This window comes from Scylla paramamosain, chromosome 14 (assembly GCF_035594125.1).
Source record: "Scylla paramamosain isolate STU-SP2022 chromosome 14, ASM3559412v1, whole genome shotgun sequence".
Taxonomy (NCBI): Eukaryota; Metazoa; Arthropoda; class Malacostraca; order Decapoda; family Portunidae; genus Scylla; species Scylla paramamosain.
In genome coordinates, this window is record NC_087164.1 from 5,707,423 (window position 1) to 5,727,152 (window position 19,730).

Sequence of the window (19,730 nt, forward strand, 5' to 3'; positions counted from 1 at the left end):
GCCTTTGTGTGGTGAATGGTCCCCGTGCATCTATTATGTCTGTGCCGGATCCACTAAGACCTATCCTCTTCTGAGGTACATTGATTTTGTTCTTCCTTGTGATGTGTCTCACCCTGGATGTCACTCTCACTCATCTATCGAGACTAGAGAGCCAACCAACCTGCTGACCTCCACTCAACATCCAGCACTCTGTTTCCCATAGGACTCTCTCTCTCTCTCTCTCTCTCTCTCTCTCTCTCTCTCTCTCTCTCTCTCTCTCTCTCTCTCTCTCTCACGTTCCACTCCAGACTACGGCTGTTCCTCGTTTCTCGTCGTTCCCCTCACAAGGTTACCATAATCAGTGTAATGTCTCGCCCCGGTGTCTACTTTCACGACAAATTATGGTCGAGTAATGACAGACTAATGACCTGAGTGCTCTCCAGTAGTTGAGCTTAGTGGAGGGAGATTAAAGCATGTTGTGTGTGTGTGTGTGTGTGTGTGTGTGTGTGTGTGTGTGTGTGTGTCAGTGTTTCCTTGTTTATTAAAATCCGCGATCGAGAAATATTGTTCTTTTGAACTTAAAAATTACAGTAACACACACACACACACACACACACACACACACACACACACACACACACACACACACACACACACACACACACACACACACACACACACACACACACAGACTGGTAGCTAATACTGAATTCTTTCACTAAGTTCATTTACTTTCGTGATTTCTTTGTGTTAAGAGTTCGATGAAGGGATCTCTATATTAGAAAAGTGGAAATACTATCAGAGGAATAGCTAACTTAATCATCAATTTCCTCTTGCATCATTTGATTACCTGTCAGTTTTCATTCCATCCAATAATTACGTTTGAGCTGTGATTTTTCCCCAATCCTTTTTAATTTATTCTTTTTTCTTTGGCTGGATGTGGAGTTTTTTATTTCTTAATGCAGAAAAAAAGAAAAGGGGAGTTTAGAAATATAAAGGAAGTGATGAATGTAAATATTTGGTTAAATGTGTGTAGTGACGTGTCTTCTTACTGTCTCTGTTAAATGTAAATTATCCTTACTCGCTTGTTTGTAAAGTATTTTCCTCCTCCTCCTCCTCCTCCTCCTCCTCCTCCTCCTCCTCCTCCTCCTCCTCCTCCTCCTACTCTTCATTGCTCCCTTTGCTCGACTTTCTCATCCCGCCATCTTCACTCTCCACCTCTTTCTTTTACTTCTTCGCTCTCTTTCCCATCTTCATCATCTTCGTCATCGCCTTCATCTTTCTTTTTGCCTTCCCTATCGATGCCGTCGTCGTCATCATCGTTGTCGTAATCCACCTCTTCCTCGTCTTCCTACTTCTCCTCTTCCAATTATTCCTCTTCTTCGTTCTCCTTCTCCTCGTTCACCTCTACTTTCATTTCCTCCTCCTCCTCCTCCTCCTCCTCCTCCTCCTCCTCCTCCTCCTCCTCCTCCTCCTCCTCCTCCTCCTCTTCCTCCTCCAACTTTTCGTCGTCTTCTAATTAATCCTCGTCCTTCTCTTCCTCCTCCTTCTTGTGCTTTTCATCGTCTTCCAATTATTCCTCGTTCTCGTCCTTCTCGTCCTCCATCTCCCTTCTCTTCCTTCTCCGTTTCCTTTTCGGTCTTCTCCTCTTTCTGCTTACAACGCGCCACCCAGCACATCTTCCAGCTCTGAGGCTCTCGCGTCCTACTCCATATCCCCCGTGGCCCTCTCCCCTCAGCTCCTAATGCTCCCTCCCGCCACCCTCTCATCCAGCGGGCTCGCATCCTTCCCGCTCCAATGTCTCCTCGTAATTTACCGGTGAAGGAAAGCCGTCACTGGGGAAGCTGTTGCGTAGGCTCGTGGTGATAGTGGTGGTGATGGTGGTGATATTGGTGGTGATGGTGGTGGTGATGGTGGTTTGGGTCACCTCGATCTTTGCTGATGTGTTGGGTGAAATGGTTTTATGCGTTGTTTGTTGATTTCTCTCTCTCTCTCTCTCTCTCTCTCTCTCTCTCTCTCTCTCTCTCTCTCTCTCTCTCTCTCTCTCTCTCTCTCTCTCTCTCTTATTTAAACATGTAATACTAAATTAATAATTCTTATGTACAAAGAACACATAAATGGTTATAATAAACATAATAAACATATACACTGTCTTCGTTGTTTCTTTGTGTTCCAGTAGGTGTAAAGAGTCACTTTTCCAGGTGACACTATTTCAAAAGACCTTATTTGATATCCACTGATAGTCTAAACCACTACTGGTGTGGGGAGGGTTCCCCGCCGCCTGTGGACTGCCACCTTCACCTGCTGAGTGGATATTCCCCACACTGAAGACACGGCGGCGATGAACTTGTTACACAGGCGGGAAACTGAAGGACAAGGCCCTTTGCTGGTGGCTGGTGCGTGACCTTGGCACTTTAACCTATTCGTGGCTGGAAAGCACCATTCTCGTGTCTCTCACAGCCACTCGCTTGGGGAGCCTCAGCCTGGCCAGGAGTGGCCTTCCTTGAACATGGGCCTTCTGGAAAACCACTAGTGCAGCCATGCCCCGGCGGCGGTCCAGAGGGTCCAGAGGTGTCATGTCCTGTGGTGGGGAGTGTGTAGCTCACAGTGTCTGGCCTGGCCTACCTCTCCCCATTCCACCGCCCCCCCCCCCCACACACACACACACACTATATAACCTGTAGGAGCAAAAGTAATCTATGTCATGCCAAGTATAAATATGTTTTGTATTTGGTTATTTACATAAGAATATAAGGTTTTCTGTCAGACGAGTTTTTCCTACTTGACTGACATGCACAGTTACTATATATTTCTATTTATTTATTTATTATTTATTTATTTATTTTTTTTCTATATTCCTCATTACCGTGAAAATGCCTTGCTCCGTTAGGATGGAAAGTGAGGTGTGTATAACATCAGTTTTAACATAATCTCAAGGTATCTACATCCAGCATTCATTTTTTTTCATTGTATTTTATCTCACCACACTCACATTCACATCCACTCCACTAGTATCAACTGTATATACACTCATACCTTGAGAAAACATAAGAAATCAAAGTTTGAAAGAATATTTCCTGTTTGAACGTTTAGGGGAAATATAACTAAGGAATAAAGCCTAATATTTACCTTGTCAATGGCGGCACGTCAGCACCTAACCTGGAATGACCGCTGCATAATACTATCAAAAATAGATATTTCTCGTGCATGACAAAGGCAATTGTTTATGGCATGGAGGTAAACATTCCACATATTTTCTCTAATCACAAAGCTCATAAACCTTGACTCAAGCTATATTTCTGGCCTAAACCTTACCAAATTTGTCTATCATCTTGTCAAGAACTCCTTCTTCAAGAAGAAATTGTCAAAAATCTTGCTAGATTCTGTTATTCTGGTGACTTCTGGCACGCAGCCATAACATAACATCTGCATTTGTTATGTTTCCCTTCTTTATTTATTCCAGATAGTACTACTGCCATCTCATCTACCTCTAAAGCAAAAGTCTTCTCTCAAATCTCTGCAAAACTTTCAACAAAAGATGATTCTGGGTTTGTTCCTTACTCACCTCCTTCTAACGATATCACGCTTGTTATTAAAATTCTTCTTAGATTATGTTTTCTGTGCCCCCCGTGGCCTTGATCCTCGGAAGGCTTATATTCCTGATGGAATCTACCGTATTGTTCTCCTCAAAGCTGCTTCTTTGCTCATTTTTTTCTAACTCTATTAATAGACACCTTTCCTTCTTGCTGGAATTTTGCCGACATTCAATATTTTCCTTAAAAAAAATGACCGCTCCTTTCTCTTCGATTTACAGGTTTGATTTGCCGTCTTTATAAAGTTTTGAGTATATTTACTCATAGCCTTCTTTCTGATCGTCAGTATGGATTTCATTAAGGACATTCCAATGGTGATCTTGATAATCGTCTCTTAACGATTTTGGTGGAACCTTTCCCTTAGCCTTAGACATAAGAACTCTTGATTTGTCTTTTTATCCAATATCTCTGCACGATTATTTCAAGTATGTTTTTTCTGTAGTTCTATCATTGCACCGGTAGACAGCCATTAACACTGGTATTCCACAGGGCTCTATCTTATTTTTCACTTTCTATTATTCAGAAGTTATCTCATCCAAACCCTTTGCCCCATATACTCTACTCAACAGGAATCGAGCCATTCACAAAGAGACGCTTCAGGGCGTCTAACATCTGACACTTCTATCCATATTTTCTGGATGGGTCAGGGCGAATCTTGTGTTGTTCTCTGCCTCAAAACTTACATCAGTATACTTGATAATGTCTATCAGACAAATATTCTTTATTTTTCAGTGGCACGGAAGTATGAACATACTTGGTCTTTCCTTTACCAAAAATCTCAACTGAATACTGCACAGCTTATCTCTTGCTAAAAACAACTTATATGACGTTATGTGTTTTGTATTATCACTGCTAACTTTTCTCGAAGATGCTAACTGTGCAAGAACCTTGTCCGTTCTTGTGCAGAGTACTATTCCCGTATATGGTGGAGAAGGGTAGTCTACTCACATAGTCTTTCTAAGCAGGATGAAAGTGAAAGGTTTTCGTCTCAGTAACTTCCCTCCTTTAAATCAGTCTCTTGCACTCCACCGTAATCTTGTTGCTACATGTAATTATCTTGTACCATTATTTCCATAGTTATTGTTCTTTTGTACTTAATAACTGCATCTCTGCCCTTCTCCCGCGGCTTCGACACATGAGACTTTTTACTTACTCTCATTCTTATTCCGTCCACCCCACTAACGCAAGAGTTAACCATTACCTTTCTTTTCAGTGGTAAATTCGAAAACTCTATGCCTGTTACTGTTTTCTCCTTTCCTATGACTTCAGCTGTTTCAAAAGAGAAATATTCGGAAACTCTAACCTCTTTCCAGTTTTGTGCCTCTAGCTGGCCTCCTTCACTTCTAAAGGAAAAGAAAAGAAGAAGAAAATTAGCATACAGGAAATTGTATTATTAGTCGCACATACTAATAATTATGTATGTATTTTGTGCTATAAGGAATGTAAACATTACTGATAGCACGCATGTCGATGCTCAGGGATGACGTGTAAACCAGGTGTTGTGATGGCGGGTAGTGGTGTTCTCGGGTCAGTTGTTGGTTAGTGGGCGTCTTGGACGTTTCTTGACGTCCTGCTAGTGTCATGGGTTTGAGGGCTGCACAGGTGTATTCATCAAGGTATGTATAATGTTATTATCAATGCAAATTTGTTTATTAAGTTCATATCAGTGTGAGAATTGTATACAGCTGGCTTATTCCCAGTCATCATTATGATGTACGGTGTTGTCTTCTTGTACAAGTTTGTATAAGAGGGTATTGTATTTTAGTGTTGTTTAATGGTGCTGACATGCAGCAAATATGAACTGGTTGCAAGGAGGCTGTGCAGTATTTGTTCTTGGGATTCTGCTGGGTACCAGTGGCGAGGCATTGTTGTGAGTGATCGTGGTTACTGTGTTGCTATCAGTGATTATCATGTGATATGTTTATGTGTGCTACATGACTGAGGTCTATTTGGTATTGTGACGGCCACAATCTTTCAAATGAAATGTGATACATGTCTTGATTATGAAAGAACTAGTCTGGTTATTGTAACTTTGTTGATTTTTGTTGTACACGTATTTTTACTACAATATTATCTACAGGTCGAAATAAAGGTTATTACGACAAGCTGGATATTCCTGGTATCAGAGCAACAGAAATGACCGCTTCCTTAAATTATGTTTTTTCCTTTATTGAGTGAAGTCGTTAAACACACACACACACACACACACACACACACACACACACACACACACACACACACATACACAGCGAACTCCTGCCTGCCTGGCTGCCTGTGTTCGTACATGCGTGCTGCCCTAAAGTTGCCAGGCCACTCGCTGAAGGCACAGTGAGGGTGATGATTGGCAAGGTGACGAGACCCCTCTGGCAATCACCGCTGTGAAGGGTTACCATCTTACTTCTCTTTGCCTTTCCCTCTCATTTCTACTTCTCTCACCTGATTACTCTTTCCCTCGTTTCGCTCTTTACTTTCATCCTTGAATCATCTCTCTCTCTCTCTCTCTCTCTCTCTCTCTCTCTCTCTCTCTCTCTCTCTCTCTCTATCTCTCCTTTTATGTTATTTTTTGTTCTTCCCACTGCTGACAGTCTTTCTACCTTGGTTTCCTTTCCAGCTGATTTTCCCTTCCCTTAAGTAACTTTTTCCCTCCATTATCCCTTATTTTCCCTCACTTCATGTCCACTTTCATTCATCTTTTTTTGTCTCATCTTCTTTTCCTTCTCATAATGATCTGCTTCTTCCCACTCTTCCTTTTTTTTTTTTTTAATCCTTCATTCACGTGACGTAAGCCTCCCCCAGCAGTCTTTTCCCCTCTCTCACTCTCACCTCGTCACTCACACATCGATCGTGTCCTGTCACGTGCCCTGCAATCTTCTTCAACGTCTTTTTTTCTGTATGTTTCTTTTATGTTTATTGTTTTTTTTTTCAAGTTTCAGATAACGTTTTCAATCACTCGATGTTTTACTTTTTTCATCTATAGTCAGTCGACCAGATGATTTTGTCTTTGATTTAACAGTTTTATGTATATATGGTTCCACTTCGTTCGCCTTTCAGTCTTCGTAGCTTCTTCAAATCATTCAGGCGGTCTACCGTGAGGGAAGAGAAGCTATGGTGATTAGGGAAGAGGTGTGTGAAGGCCGCGTCTTACGGGGCGCCGCGCTCTAAGAAAGCAGCTCGTGTTGTATTGACTTAGGTTGGAAGAGGTAAATAAGAGAAGCTGAATTCCCATCACGGTCGATGATAAACCGTTGAGACCTTGTGTGAAGCAGAAAATGTTGATTTATGACTCACTAACTTTCTTTATGGGGTATACAGTGCATATATATATATATATATATATATATATATATATATATATATATATATATATATATATATATATATATATATATATATATATATATATATATATATATATATATAATCATTGTGGTCGGTTTGTGATGAACCATGTATCTCGTAGACTAGCTGCTAGAATATTTTAAAATGATTCTCAAATGGCAGCTCAGTAAGACATTCTCACTCTGCGTCATGATTTTTTTGTGTTGAATTGGAGCTCCGCCGTCAGTATTTGCTTGTTTGTATGCCTAAGCGCCTCTACTAATTATATCACATTTTGTGAATTAGTGGCACTCCGCCTTGCCTGAACGCGGATCCCAAACTTGGGACAACGAGTTTGTGTCATTTTATAGAGTTGTACTGATAAATAATGCATAAAAATTAAAGTGCCAACCAGCAAAAACTCTTTCGTCATTCTCTTTATGACGGATCAGTAAACAGGAAAGAGACTGAAATGCGAAAAACACAAATCACTTGGAGTCTGTGAGCATTCGTGATATACACTGAAGCGCAGTATGAATCTCGGCGCTGCATGGAAGACCATCAAGGGAATATAGCGATACACAAATGGATGAAAAATTAATCACACGGCCAACATGAAAAAAGAAAAAGAAAAAATCTCAGAAAAATAAACTACTTGTTTATTTCGCGAGTGGATGTCAAAGTTGCGTACTGGTCAGCCTGGTGTGCCATTATTTACATGCTCCTTCTACTTGGGCGTGTGTGAGGTGCGTGTCATGGCGATGTGGCGGTGGCGAACCTGCGGGGGAGGATAATGCGGCGGCCGTGCGAGGCGGCAGGGGTGGTGGTGGCGGTGGTGGCGGTGGGGCCGCGAAAAGGTCCGGTGATGGGACTAATGAATGGAAAGAGTCCTTGTACCGTCCCTCCGCCGCCACAATCACCATCAACCAGACCGCCAGCACTGCTACTGCCTCCTCGCCAAAAAAACAACAACTTAAGATTCACTGCTGTTATGAAGTGCACTGGTTTGTTAGTCAGTCAATGGAAATGCTTCTCTAAGTGTTTTTTTAACCAGTATATGATTCAGAGGAAAATTTATTTTGTTTCCGGCCTCGTAGTTCCCTTTGCTTGTGGGAATTGCTTCGGTTCTTAATCTTTCACGGCAACGGCCAGTCCATGGAAGTGTGCCTCGTTGCGTCACGTGTAAATATAATTGTGTTCTTATGATCGCCGCACCAGTGTCTCCTCTGCCGCCCCAGGTCTTGTGCCTAATGTGCGACGCGGTTTTGCTGGAATTCCACCGTGTTTTGCTAACCTCTTGAATTATTCTTATTCTCCCAGTAGTGTTAAGTAACTTGCTCTGACCAAATTGCTGTTGTCTAATAGTGCATGTCGTTAGAGAGAGAGAGAGAGAGAGAGAGAGAGAGAGAGAGAGAGAGAGAGAGAGAGAGAGAGAGAGAGAGAGAGAGAGAGAGAGAGACGAGAGAGAGAGTGAGAGAGAGAGAGAGAGAGAGAGAGAGAGAGAGAGAGAGAGAGAGAGAGAGAGAGAGAGAGAGAGAGAGAGAGAGAGAGAGAGAGAGAGAGAGAGAGAGAGAGAGAGAGAGAGAGAGAGAGAGAGAGAGAGAGAGAGAGAGAGAGAGAGAGAGAGAGAGAGAGAGAGAGAGAGAGAGAGAGAGAGAGAGAGAGAGAGAGTGTGTGTGTGTGTGTGTGTGTGTGTGTGTGTGTGTGTGTGTGTGTGTGTGTGTGTGTGTGTGTGTGTGTGTGTGTGTGTGTGTGTGTGTGTGTGTGTGTGTGTGTGTGTGTGTGTGTGTGTGTGTGTGTGTGTGTGTGTGTGTGTGTGTGTGTGTGTGTGTGTGTGTGTGTGTGTGTGTGTGTGTGTGTGTGTGTGTGTGTGTGTGTGTGTGTGTGTGTGTGTGTGTGTGTGTGTGTGTGTGTGTGTGTGTGTGTGTGTGTGTGTGTGTGTGTGTGTGTGTGTGTGTGTGTGTGTGTGTGTGTGTGTTTCTGTGTGTGTGCGTAGTAGTAGTAGTAGTAGTAGTTACTGGCTTTCCACTTACTGTGCAGAGACATTCAGTGAAATTTTTCAATTTCGTCTCAGTCATCCTTCACTGAGTTCGTTTTTCGACTGTGACAACGTTACTCGTACCTTTCACATTTTCATTCATACATCACCTGCACCACCACCACCACCACCACCACCACAATTAACATTACTGACATCTCCACTACCACCTGCTGCTGCTGCTGCTGCTGCTGCTGCTGCTAACTACTACTACTACTACTACTACTACTAACTACTACTACTACTACTACTACTACTACTACTACTACACCTACTACTACTACTACTACTACTGCTGCTGCTTCTCCTGCTGCTTCTCCTGCTGCTGCTGCTGCTGCTGCTGCTGCTACTACTACTACTACTACTACTACTACTACTACTACTACTACTACTACTACTACTACTACTACTACTACTACTACTACTACTACTACTACTACTACTACTACTCCTACAATTGTTACCATTGGAGATACTTGATTACTAATACTAGAGGCTTTCCTGCAATCCAAGCGTCTTGACAGTTCATTAACCGTGCAGTTAAATGTCATTTCATTCACATACTCGTACATTACACTCAAGAACAAAGATGATCGGTAAGAATTAAAATAAATGAGTAAATAAGTTACCAAGGGAGGGAGGGAGAGCTTGTTACAGGAGGGTGTGCACCAGGGAATAATACATGCTACTGTTTCTTATTTCCTGTCTTTACACCTCACGAGTTATATTCCTTTCCGTCTGCCAGCCGTGTGTCGCGCCGAGGAGCTACTTCTGTGTCGCTGCAGAAGGCGGTGTTGACTCCTCATTGTTTCTCGGCAGTCATGCGTGCGAGGTTCGGCTCCGAGGACTACACTCACCTTGTGAGTCCCCCTCTCTTTCTCCCAGACCCTTTCTCTAGACACTCTGTCTGGAAAGCTTTCAATTTGTCTTACAGAGTTTCCTGGCAATGTTGTGATGGTTTTATGATTTTTTGCCAGGCATTTTCTGTGTGGATGACTTGATATATGTCACGCTAATTTTACATATCTGCCTTGTTTTTGTGTTGGAAGGTCAAAATTTGTGATTATAGGCTTAAATACCAAGAAATTAACGTGTTTACTTACCAGCCGTAATGAATACCAGGAGGAGAGGAAGCGTGAAAGACAAGCACAGTGACGCAATGCCCATATAGTTTTTTTTTCTTTTTTTTTTCGGTACGTGCACGTGAAAGTCTGGCCAAGGAAAACAAACATTTGCTAGGAGAGTCTGCAGTGTATGTTTTGCTCATCAAGGAGAATGAGGGAAGAGGGGCGCAGCAAGGCAGATATTATAATACGTAAAAGTTATATTCGAAAACTTGGAGCAGGTGTGATGCTAAACAATGAGATGAAACATTACTCTGCAGTTTGTTGTGAGGAACGAGTTGTGGATGATATTGTGTTGCTAGCGAGACGTCCTGCGCCGAGAGTTGTGGCGTATTGTGTTCTCATTCTCAATGTCATACATAAGCACGAACTGGGAAATTATTTCTCAATAAATATAGAACACTATGAGTAATATTCTCTCTCTCTCTCTCTCTCTCTCTCTCTCTCTCTCTCTCTCACTATCTCTCTCTCTCTCTCTCTCTCTCTCTCTCTCTCTCTCTCGGATGCTCATTGATAGTAAACAAGGTAATCTTCTCCTGAGACTCATGTCCCTTAGATTTTTTTCCGAAAGGTAGGTTAAACAAGGTAATTATGATCTATAACTCATATTTTGCAGTAATTAAAAAATATAAAATAGATAAAAGGAAAATTAAGACTCATGACTACTTTATTGTCCTTAAAGCTACTGTTGACATTGAGTCATAAGTATATACAACATATTTTATTGTTTTGTGTTCCCATCTTTCTTACTCCACCCCCCGTTTTTTTTTTTTTTTTTTTTTTTTTGCACATCAGTTTCTACCTTTTCATTTTGATGGAAGTTTGCCAACATTCAGTCTGCCCTGAAGGAGCATTCACCGCTTTACTCTTACACTACTGGTCTTAGCATAACTTTGATATCCTGATGCCTTGGATCATTCCAATATAGTTTTCCATGGAAAGAGGCTCATTTAGCTCATGGTTCACAATCATTTGTCTGGACAGCATAAGTTTGGATTCTCCAGAGGCCAAGCAGCCGTCGACTTTCTGACTATGTCGACTGAATTTTAGTCTCTGTTCTGCGGTGCCTCTGTTGAAGCCCTAGGCGCATTGAAAGTCTTCCTTCGTTTGCTGATATGAGAACCTTGAGGATTCTGTTCTTCTTTTCCTAAAGTCTTTTGAGATTCTGCTTCCGGGAGCTCTCTCACAACAGAAGTTAATGGTTACTGTTGCCATTCATAAGCTTATGTACTGCAGTACATAAGATTAATATCTGTCAGTTGTGTCTAGAAGTATGTTTATTCTTAACAAAGGAATATCCTCGCATGTTTGGATGGCACATTTGAAGTGCTTGGGAGGCTCCACTCGAAGCACATTAATAAAAAAAAATTTCGTATCTTTAGATTTCTTTTTTTTTTTTTTTCAGGAGTGAACTTATTTATTTTTTTTTATTCTTTTCAAATTTATTCACAGTATTCAATATTTTTTGAACTTGCTGTTTGCCTCGCCAACTAGGTATTTTAATCCCATTAAACTACTAATACAGGCATCAAAAGTACTTTTACTCCCTTCCTCTCAGCACTGAACTTCTGAGACACTCGAATCTTATTTTTTTTTAATTTTTTTTATCTTTTTTTTTTTTTTTATGACTGAATTTGACATGAAAACATTGAAATCCTTGCGGAGAACATGTCGACCTTTCCCTTTTAGGAACAGTTTTAACTTTCAATTAAATGTAATTAGTTTCTACAAAAAATGGTGTATAGGTCTTGTCTGGTGCTCGTGAATTTAAGAAGAGTATATATGATTAAAAACCAATTTGTGATAATGTTTAAAGATAAATTTACATGACTATACTCTTAATATGATAATCGTTTATAGAGAAATCAAGATAAATATAAGAGAGAAAATTATATCAGGATTGTTAAACAGGAATGAAATTAAAGGCAAGACATCCTGGTTGCTATATGATGATACATAATATGACTTACGTGGGCACTTCACACCAGGTACAAAGATAAAAAGAGAAATTACAAAAACTCTAGCAAAAATCTGTAATCGTAAACAAAGACGTATAAAAAATATGATAGTAAAACAAGATCAATAAATCCATCACACTGAAATGGAGTAAAACGAACCTTTCCTTCAGTCCTGCACTCCTGCACTCCTGTTCTCTGTCCCCAGGCTGGCGAGGTGGTACATCTATAACTGTGTTGCTGCCCCCTGAACACAGCCTCAACCCAGTGTACGCCGTGTTTGATGTATTTATTGTTTTTTTTTTTTTTTATGTGTATTGTTTTGTGTGAGTGTGTGTGTGTGTGTTGCTGTGTGTGTGTGTGTGTGTGTGTGTGTGTGACATACATTCACGCAGGCATGCATAAATATTTTTCTTTCTTGCATGTATTACCAAACATACTCTTGGATAATTGCGCCTTGAACACACACACACACACACACACACACACACACACACACACACACACACACACACATCACACACACACACACACACACACACACACTCACACACACACACACATACACACACACACACAAACACACAGGCGAGAAGCGTCACATCAACCGTCCTCAGTTTTTTCTCCTGCCTAAATATTTCTTTTTCATGGAGAGCCTCGTCACATCACCCCTCGGTATTTTTCCTTATCTTTTGCTTTCAGACGTTTTTTACCGTGTACAATTCTTTCAGTCCATACATAAAAAGTGGGTCGTCTCAGTTTTTTTTTTTTTTTTTTTTCAGGCTGCAAAGCGAAAGAGTCTCTGTTTCATACAAAAAGACATGTTCGTATAATAACTGCACTCGTATTTCGCACGTTCGCAGAGGTGTCAGGAGGATGGAACCTCTTTTCCGCCACTCTCGTCATTCAGACCAGCAACGAGGAGGGATTTCCCGGGAGACGAATGTGACCTTAACCCCCGTGTGTCTGGCATCAACCTTGAGATTAAATGTGCGTGTGTGTGTGTGTGTGTGTGTCTCCATAATTTAACCCAAGATATTGTATTGTACAGGAATCGTTCTCTTGCTTCCACATTTACTATCCGTTTCATTGCCATCTAGTGTATGTTACGTAGTTTCTTGCTTTGCACCAACACCAACCACCAGTCCATTACAAAGATAAATACTTTATTTCTCTCGGTGGGAGACGGGAGGTGGGTTAAAATGCAATGTTTAAAATCCCTTGTCTTTCTGTTTGTTCTTCCATCATCCCTTACCGGAAGGAAGGAATATTTTAAAGTACAATGCATTTGTTACATACGAAAGTCGCCATCATGGTGTGTGTGTGTGTGTGTGTGTGTGTGTGTGTGTGTTAAAGTTTATACACTGTCAGTGAGAGAGAGAGAGAGAGAGAGAGAGAGAGAGAGAGAGAGAGTGAGAGAGAGAGAGAGAGAGAGAGTGAGAGAGAGAGAGAGAGAGAGAGATGTGAACCAAAGTCTTATTATAACCATTACGATTAAAGTAAGCCATAATGTTTTGGTAAACGGATAGATGTTTGTTTTCCATGTTTAGAGTGGGCGATTTTGATCATATTATCAATCTTATTATTTTTGCTTTATATAACTATGAAGTAAGTTTTAACTAATTGTTTTTCCATAATTTAGTGCAGTCATTGTGACGGAACTGAACTTAACGTAGTTTCATGACAGACTGTTCAGTGGGAATCAGGAGTGGTTTTGTCCTTGAAAGTAAAGTCTAGAGACAAATCTCCTATAACACCATTAATATTTTTTTGTTCTTCTGTAATAATTTGTTTTAAATGGGAAGAAAGTCGATGATTAAAGTACAAAACATTAAAAGTACAACTTTTAGTGTTTTGGTTTTCTGTAAATGGGTGTATGAAGAACGTGAATGAATCTCAGTATGATGGCAGTGCAGCAGAGCGTCAGACGGAGGGTGAGCTTGGCTCCGTCACAGCGCCCGGGGCCGAGGTGAAGGCCACTTTGCTGAGCTGAGGGGAGCGTGACGAGAGAGTTTGGCGAGACCTGACAAGGGACTGAACCACTTACTTCCGCAGCCAAAGAAGCAAGTCTACTGAAATGAACGATGCAAAGCTGGAAGTCTTTTGTGAATACCATGGATACTGATTCAGTAAAAGCAATATTCCTGGAGTTGTTACTGATTTTTTTTTTTTCATCTCTCTGCAATCCTCTTTCTAGAACAGTTGAACATTATGCAAAGAGTAAAAACATATTTCATGATCAAGAAAATCTCGTGAGAAAGCCTATTTTTTGCTTCGTTTATTGTTGTCAGTCATACGACTAGGGTAACAGGCGTGGGAGATCTTGTTTGGGGGGGAAAGGTCGAGGCACGGCATGTCTGGGAACCTTGTTGTTTTGTTTTGTAAGTTGCCATTATGCCATTGTCATGTGTGTTTATGGAAGCAGCGGGGCAGGCGGCGGGTGGGTGGTGGATGACCTCGCTGCTGTTTGGCTGTCGATTCGAGGTCACCAAGGTCTTGCCACGTCCCACGCAAATGTTACTTGAAATTTTATGTACGGAAATGATAGTGATAGTTTTATAGAAATATTTTACTTGTACAGGAATTTTCTGTGTGTGTGTGTTGTGTGAGAGAGAGAGAGAGAGAGAGAGAGAGAGAGAGAGAGAGAGAGAGAAGAGAGAGAGAGAGAGAGAGTAGAGATGAGAGAGAGAGAGAGAGAGAGTGAGAGACGTAGCTACCATTGTCTCAAATGATTGATGATCTTGGCTTTAGAAAATTGTCTCTGCTTGTCGTTAGCAATATTCTCGTCATCTCTGGCCGAGAGATATGGAAGGAGGTGCGGCGGGGCGAGGGACGTTCTGGTCTTAGTGGGCGTGATGTGTGGATCCTATTATTGCTTCCATGTTCAGAGTCCAGGCGCGTCACGCAGCAGGGATTTTACTCACTGTCTGGGACTCCCGATCTATTATTATTTTATTTTTTAATTATTTATTTATTTATTTTCTTTAATGACCGGGAACCGGAATCCATATTGGTGTGCTACTGTTGAAAAACAAATCAAAGCTTATAACGTGGTATTTGACATGCGCTCGCAGTGTGATCCTGTGAGTCTTGCAGTCGAACAACTCAGGAAAAAGAGAAGAGGGGGATCTGTCCAGTCGTCAAATTGAAATACAATGGCACCCTGCACTGATGTATCAGGGTGTCAGGGAAGCCACAAGAGCACTCAAGTATTCCTTGATTACCTTCTAAAAAAAGAGGATATTGTCATCAACGGTACTGTTATATGTAAAGTGTTTATCGTTGCAGATTCTCCGGACTGCCAGCAGCCAATGCCATAAATGTTCAGATAAAAAAAAAATGTTGCAAGACTACCATTATGGTCGGGTTATTAAATGAAAAATGGAGACACAACATGACATAACTTCACAAATTTAGCGGCTGATATTGCGATAAAAAAAAGACTAGTTCCTACTCTTTTCCACAGTACCAAAAGCTAGCTTTTAGTAAAAGTTGGTGACAGTTTATTCTTATCTGAAGTCGAGTTGCATGATTATATTTTACATATATATATATATATATATATATATATATATAATATATATATATATATATATAATATATATATATATATATATATATAATAATATATATTATATATATATATATATATATAGAGTGAAGTACAATTAAATCTAGGAGGGAAATTACTGTGGTTTTGATGAGCTCATTGTTTTTTTTTATCCCTAAGTATGGTCGTAAAAAGCTCCACTCCACTGGCACCAACTTGTGACTTCTTCCGCCGCGACCTTGGTCCAGTACGACAACTCCAGGAACGCCGGCAGCGTCGGGGCGCGAAACGCGCTACTTTTATTTGTAAGTCAGTCAGCTGACAGCTTGCCTGTACACTGTAGTGTAGTGCAACAAGGACCTGGCTTATCGGTAATCACTGCGTGGTAGTTGTGCTTTTCTTGAAGTGGATACAGAAGTTTGCGAGGAGTACGTGTTGGCATTCCTGAGGGGCAGGCTCGCGGCATGCTGCAGGGCAGCATACTCCCTCGGCACTTGTTTTCATTTGACAGGGATTTTACAACATGAGATGAGGAATTTTACAACACTTTTTTTTTTTTTTTCTGAATTGCCTAATCATGTACAATGTAGTGTGTTGTTGTTTTGGTGTTGTGCGTGTATGTGTGTGTGTGTGTGTGTGTGTGTGTGTGTGTGTGTGTGTGTGCGTGTGTGTGTGTGTGTGTGTGGTGGGACAATGAAAAAAGCATGACACCCTACACATGGTGTCCCTGGATGTGGGTATCTGTGGTGTGAGTTGGCGGATGGAACCATCAGAGAGAGAGAGAGAGAGAGAGAGAGAGAGAGAGAGAGAGAGAGAGAGAGAGAGAGTGAGAGAGAGAGAGAGAGAGAGATCAAAGTACTGTTATTGTGTGTTTACAGACTAATCTAACAGTTCTGGATGACATTTTATGAGTGGTGTTTTTCACAATATAATTATTATTTTCACGTAAACATGAATTATGAAATTTTAGATATCGTACATTATATTTACACACCATTACAGTCATAACATTCACATATGTGCCATTACTCTCATACAAACAGGGTTCCACAGGAGTTTCACAAATTTAACTAAGAGAAGGAAGTGATTTGTGTGGTACAAGTAACCAGCCCGGACGCAACACGGCGTGACTATGACAGTGCTGGTGATGGATACAAAGTGTTGTTGTACGTAAGTGAAGTTAAATAATTACCCATGTCTGCCACGCCGCCTGTGCGCCGCCGCGTCCATCCGGCGGTGACGATCAGGAGGGCACAGAGTGAACGTCGCTACTTAAACCCATGGCAGGTGTCATGGCCTCCACCACCCCTACACCCTCCACTGCTGCAACCACGACGCTGTGCGCGGCTCCACTTGGACCTGGGTTGACCACCACCACCACGCTCCACGCACCGCCTTCATTCCTCCCGTCAGTGCCCATCAGCCACGCATGATCGGCCACCCACAAGCCGTCTTTACAGAGACAGGGTCAGTCAGGTACCAGCCATCCCTGCCATGCGCCCAGTTGCCGCCCATAGCACTCGGCGCCCCTCCCATGCTGCCGCCCATGACTCTAGAGGGAAAGGCTGGCACAAGACAGGCTGACAGCTTTCCTCGCGGGGGGGAAACTCTACCACATCGGCCACGCTCCATACTCTCGTGTCCCGGTGAGTCACTTCGTGCTGTTGTTTATGGGGGATCATGTTTGTTTAATCTGTGGGAAAGCTTAGGATGAATGTTCGCTGTTTATCACACCTTTGGCTGGCTGCTACCTACTATTAAAGTCTGGTGTTCCCACGAAGTTCACCCAAGAGTGGTTAAGAGAGAGCGTCATTACCTCGCTCATGCAGGTGTTCCCTCCTATGGTGTCCCACGCCACACTCGCCAGGAACTACCTCACCATGACCGAATCTCCAGGTGTAAATATACGCGTTATTGATTTCACTCCGGGTCTTGCATTTTCGTTGAGGTAATGATGATGACACAGACATAAATCATAAGCAGGGGTTTATACGACTTTTGTCCATTTCGAGGAAGACAATATTAATAATTACGTACCACGTTTGGCTGACTCGAGATTAAAGCAAAACAGTACTAACAAGGTACACACCAGTACACTTGAAGCCTCTAATTCCATAATGGTTCACAGAATGGAGACTCTCCCTGGCATTAGCGTAAAGAGTGTTAAACAAGTGATGTATCATAAAGTATCTCAAAGGGGAGACTTGAAGAACTGCGAACTAATTGTCTCAGCGTTGCCAGCTCCAAGGGATGACTATCATCACGGTCCACGTCTGTTTAGTGCAGCACGTTGGCTTCTCTCCAGGAGATTTATTTTTTATTCCATCCTAGCCATAAGTTGATCTAAATTAGATATGCACTTATGAGCATTTTAATATTACTTTGCATGAATTGTCCAAGTAAATTTCACAAATTAGCCGTTTTAGTGAATATCGATTTTTTCATGCGTGTTTTTGGGCGTGTAAGTTTCCGTCGTTCGCACACTGACCAAGTGGTCACCCAATCGACCCGAAAAAAGTCGTCTTTTATTGTTTTCCTCTCTCTCTCTCTCTCTCTCTCTCTCTCTCTCTCTCTCTCTCTCTCTCTCTCTCTCTCTCTCTCTCTCATCTCTCTCTCTCTCTCTCTCTCTCTCTCTCTCTCTCTCTCTCTCTCTCTACTTGTGTTGATAAAAAAGAAAAGTTAATGACTCCCTTATTCTTTCTCTGCACACAGTCTTTACGCACGTGCTGTCCTGTGCTAACATGAACTCTGCACGAGCGATCACACACACACAACACACACACACACACACACACACCACACACACACACGAGAGAGAGAGAGAGAGAGAGAGACGAGAGAGAGAGTAGAGAGAGAGAGAGAGAGAGAGAGAGAGAGAGAGAGAGAAGGGGGAAATTAATCAAGAGAGGAACAATCTGAATAAGAAAGAATAAAAGTTACTTTAGGAACATATATTCTTGGACAGTTCACTCAGGACACACCCAAGAGAGATCCATCCATGTACATCTTGAGTTTCCCTAACTGCTACGGTGTTTTGAACAGTAGAGTGTCATTTATCTGGATGCGATTATATTGTTGCTTCTCATAGTGTCTGATTTCCATGTGCTGAACTACCTCTCTATGCTTTGTAGATATATTTATGGATAAGAATGATAGCTGGATATAGCTAGCTTTATACTGGGACTGCCATAAGTAGACATCCAGGTTTTCTGCACCTTTCTAATTGTTATGTTCTCATATATATATATATATATATATATATATATATATATATATTATATATATATACTATATATATATATATATATATATATATATATATAGTATATATATATATATTGACTGACCGACTAACTATTTTTACATATACCTTTACACATAGATGATTATATTTTATTGAAATGCCCTAGAAGAGACAAACATCAAATGGAGGTGAATAGAAAGGGGTGAAGAAAACTTTTGTTCAGCAGCGGAATAAAGATGCTGGAGTTGATATTGTGTGGTTGCCTCACGTGAATTTGTAACTTAAGAATTTCCCGGGCACTGCTGAACAGTCTGTCACACGTCACTTCACTTGACCACACTAAATTTCCAGCCACATTGTAACTTTCTTCTGCCACCCACTAAGCCAGCGGTCTGGGTATATAATTTTCCCTGGTCATACTATAACTCCTCTCAGTTGCACCATAACTTCTCTCAGAGACGCTCTTAACTCATCTTAACCGCACTACAACTTTTAGCTCCTCCATAACTCGCACCCCCAACACCCACAGTCATCGTCTTATCACCGTGGCACCTCGGCTCAGGAAACCGTCCCTCGCGTGGTGTCTAAGTGCAGGAGTGTCGATCTTTCATAAAACAGAGATGTCGTCATGTCTATTTTTTTTTTTTTTTTCACAGTTTCGAGCTTAAATCACGGATCGTGGAACCGACTCCATGAATTTACTTTCATTTGCTAATAAACCGGTGCGCTTACGTTCATGCATCTCACACACACACACACACACACACACACACACACACACACACACACACACACACACACACACACACACACACACACACACACACACACACACACACAGCGATATACATAACAAAGTATAACAATGTATCACGTCTGCGTCACTTATTGTGGGATGCAGAAAAATGCCTTGAGATATTACACTCGAT

General features: G+C 41.6%; 1 protein-coding gene across 5 annotated transcripts in view; it reads left to right on the plus strand.

Moving 5' to 3' along the window:
• LOC135106798 (uncharacterized) overlaps positions 1–19,730 on the plus strand; it is a 124,051-nt gene that overhangs the window by 80,879 nt on the left and 23,442 nt on the right. For 2 of the 5 annotated variants that reach the window (XM_064016113.1, XM_064016117.1), the window contains exons 1-4: positions 5,076–5,188; positions 9,674–9,788; positions 15,738–15,862; positions 16,601–17,203. In XM_064016113.1, coding sequence (XP_063872183.1) covers positions 16,987–17,203 — 217 coding nt within the window. In that variant the 5' untranslated portion in view covers positions 5,076–5,188; positions 9,674–9,788; positions 15,738–15,862; positions 16,601–16,986. The other 3 variants (XM_064016115.1, XM_064016116.1, XM_064016114.1) reach the window with 3 other exon arrangements.